Source organism: Podarcis bocagei (assembly GCF_964188305.1).
Source record: "Podarcis bocagei genome assembly, chromosome: 2".
Lineage (NCBI taxonomy): Eukaryota > Metazoa > Chordata > Lepidosauria > Squamata > Lacertidae > Podarcis > Podarcis bocagei.
This window is the reverse complement of record NC_138126.1, coordinates 101,539,188-101,541,971: the sequence shown is the minus strand read 5'-3', so window position 1 is coordinate 101,541,971 and position 2,784 is coordinate 101,539,188. Positions and strand designations below refer to the sequence as shown.

Below are 2,784 nucleotides of genomic sequence, written 5' to 3'. Positions count from 1 at the left end.
TTTCAAGGTACAGTGGTACCTCGGGTTAAGTACTTAATTCGTTCCGGAGGTCCGTACTTAACCTGAAACTGTTCTTAATCTGAAGCACCACTTTAACTAATGGGGCCTCCTGCTGCTGCTGCGCCGCAGGAGCACGATTTCTGTTCTCATGCTGAAGCAAAGTTCTTAACCTGAAGCACTATTTCTGGGTTAGCGGAGTCTGTAACCTGAAGCGTATGTAACCCGATGTACCACTGTAGTTAGAAGTTTCTTGGGCGCGGGGGAGAAAGGAAGCCAGTCCCTGCGTTGCCTTCCTCGCTAGCCAGCAGCGAGCTCCGATCTCGGGCTGCGCCAGCTGGAAGGAGCTGGCTGAGAAAGCGATACAGGGAGCAGGACATCCGAAGCGGCGTCCACGACGGGAGGCTGCTCGTTGGCAACCCCCTGCCCGCCCGCCCCTCCGGTTCTCAGTCCTGAGCTGGCGACGTGAAGCTCAAGGGACACGTCTAAAGACCAAGGGAAGGGCCGTCGCGCCTCCAGGGCAGAGCAACTACTTTGCTCGCAGGGGGCGCCCCAGACAGTCCTCAGCAGCATCCTTAAAGGCGAGCTTGTAACCTAAGGTTAAATACGAGGTTGGTGATTCGAGCCCACCCATCGACGGCTGTGGGCTTTGCAGGGGGGGGGGTTGGACTAAATGACCCTCGAGACCCCTCCCAACTCTACCATTCTGAGTGCGCCAGAACCACAGAAGGGCATCCTTCCGAATAAGGCTCAGGATCAGGCCGCCTCCTTCTCTCGACGCAGCCTCGACGCCCCCACACCGCTCCTTTCCCCCCGCCCGTCAGGTCTCCCGCAGCTCCGGGGCGCTGGGGGCTCCGGGAGGAAGCTGGGCGTCCCCGCCTCCGCTCTCGCCTCCCCGATATAAGGAGCCGCCGACGGCGCCGCCTGCCCAAAGAAGCCGCCGTCGTGGCCGAGCGCACCATGCCGGGAGCCGGGACTTCGACGCTGCTCTGCCTCGCCCTGGCCGCGCTGCTCAGCCCGCCCGCCGACGCCTGGTACAAGCAGACGGCCGGACCCAGCTACTACTCGGTGGGCAGGGCGTCGGGGCTGCTGTCCGGCATCCGCCGCTCGCCTTACATGCGCCGCTCCGACGACACCGACAGCAGCAGCACCAGCGCCGAGAGCGGCCCCGGCGCCGCCGCCGCCTCCTTCTTGATGTCCGAGCCGCGCCCGAACCCCAGTGGGCTGCGCAACATGGTGAGCTGCTAGGGGGCGCCCGGGTGGTAGTGGGCAGCGCAAGTGGAGCCCCCTGGAAGAGGGAGGGGGTCCCGGGTGGAGAAGGCAGCTGGGGGGGGGGGAGAGTTTCTTTTATATGCGTTGTGATTTATTTCAATGCATTGCATTGTATATTTATTATTATTGAGTTAGAGCGTACATTAGCCACTCCCGAAAAGTTGTATTCATCAGATAATTATAGTAAGTATCAACCAGCACTTTCTAACTTTTTAAATTAAAAAAGCCTATATGGTTTTATACCTATTTTTTACCTATAAAAATCTGAGAGGAAATATCTATTTTAATTGTTTTAATGTTGTATTTTAATCTTGTTTTTAAGTTGTATTCATGCAACTCGTTTTTATTATTGGTTGTTAGCCGCCCTGAGCCCGGCCTTGGCTGGGGAGGGCGGGGTATAAATAAAATTTATTATTATTATTATTATTATTATTATTATTATTATTATTATTATTATTATTATTATTTGCTCTTTAGCCAAACAGGCCGTCGGGTCGCGCTGTTATCAAGCAGGTAAAGATATTGCAATGACTGAAGGGTCCTGGAGATGCGCAGCTCCGTCCTGGGCACATTGAAAGGCTCCCTCCGAAGTGCTTTAGGGTCGCAGTCGAGCAAGCCTTGCCTTCTCAGTTTTCCCTTTCCCTTTGCAGGCGGTGTGTGTGAAGGAGGTGGCCCCGGAGCTGCAGAGCTGCCAGCTGCTGCCTGGCTTGCCCAGCGTCATCCAGTGCAAAGCCGATGTCACCGTCTCGCTGGACCCCGCGGACTGCGCCAGCGCTTGAGCCCCGACGGGGCGTCCTTCCCCCTGGAGCCCGGAGCGGGGCATCCGGACGGGGCGAGGAGAGGGAGGGAGGCGGAGGCAGCGGAGGGGGTTGCTCTCTAGCCAAAGCGACCGACTCCGTCCGGGAGTGTGTGTGTTTTTCCCCTCCTGCATCTCATAATAAAGGCGCTTTAAACGGCTCTTGTGCTTGCCTGGGTTTCTTGATAGAACAGGCTGAACAAAGTTATTGGCTCCAAAGAAGGAGACACCGGGAAGAGAAGGATGACGCCTCTTTGGTCAAAATCTGAGTAAACATAAGTACAGTGGTACCTCGGGTTACAGACGCTTCAGGTTACAGACTCTGCTAACCCAGAAATAGTACCTCGGGTTAAGAACTTTGCTTCAGGATGAGAACAGAAATTGTGCAGCGGTGGCACAGCGGCAGCGGGAGGCCCCATTAGCTAAAGTGGTGCTTCAGGTTAAGAACAGTTTCAGGTTAAGAACGGACCTCCGGAACGAATTAAGTACTTAACCCGAGGTACCACTGTAATGTGAACTCAGTGGGGCTCCATTCTGACCAGGCATATATCCAGAACAGGGTTTAGGGGTGCTCAGAGGTGCTGCTAGCACCGCCCAGGGGATTTCACATTTGGAGGACAAAGATTTCTCAGCTCCATCCCTCCTGCCGCTGTTGCAATGGGAGAAGCTGCCGCCAAGCCCAGAAAAGGGAAGAGGGTGCCTTTATCTAGGTCAGGGGT

General features: G+C 55.5%; 1 protein-coding gene across 1 annotated transcript; it reads left to right on the top strand.

Annotated features, from left to right (window-relative positions):
• The first annotated feature begins 940 nt into the window (after positions 1-940).
• Positions 941-2,226, top strand: NPB (neuropeptide B). The gene is made up of 2 exons (XM_081180985.1): positions 941-1,233; positions 1,920-2,226. The coding sequence occupies exons 1-2, from the start codon at positions 958-960 to the stop codon at positions 2,046-2,048; spliced, it is 405 nt and encodes a 134-aa protein (XP_081037111.1). The 5' UTR covers positions 941-957; the 3' UTR covers positions 2,049-2,226.
• Positions 2,227-2,784: the final 558 nt, after the last annotated feature.

Coding starts and splice junctions, on each gene's coding strand:
- NPB (XM_081180985.1), top strand. CDS start 958: ATGCCGGGAGCCGGGACTTCGACGCTGCTCTGCCTCGCCCTGGCCGCG. Junction 1,234..1,919: donor CCAGTGGGCTGCGCAACATG/GTGAGCTGCTAG, acceptor TTCCCTTTGCAG/GCGGTGTGTGTGAAGGAGGT.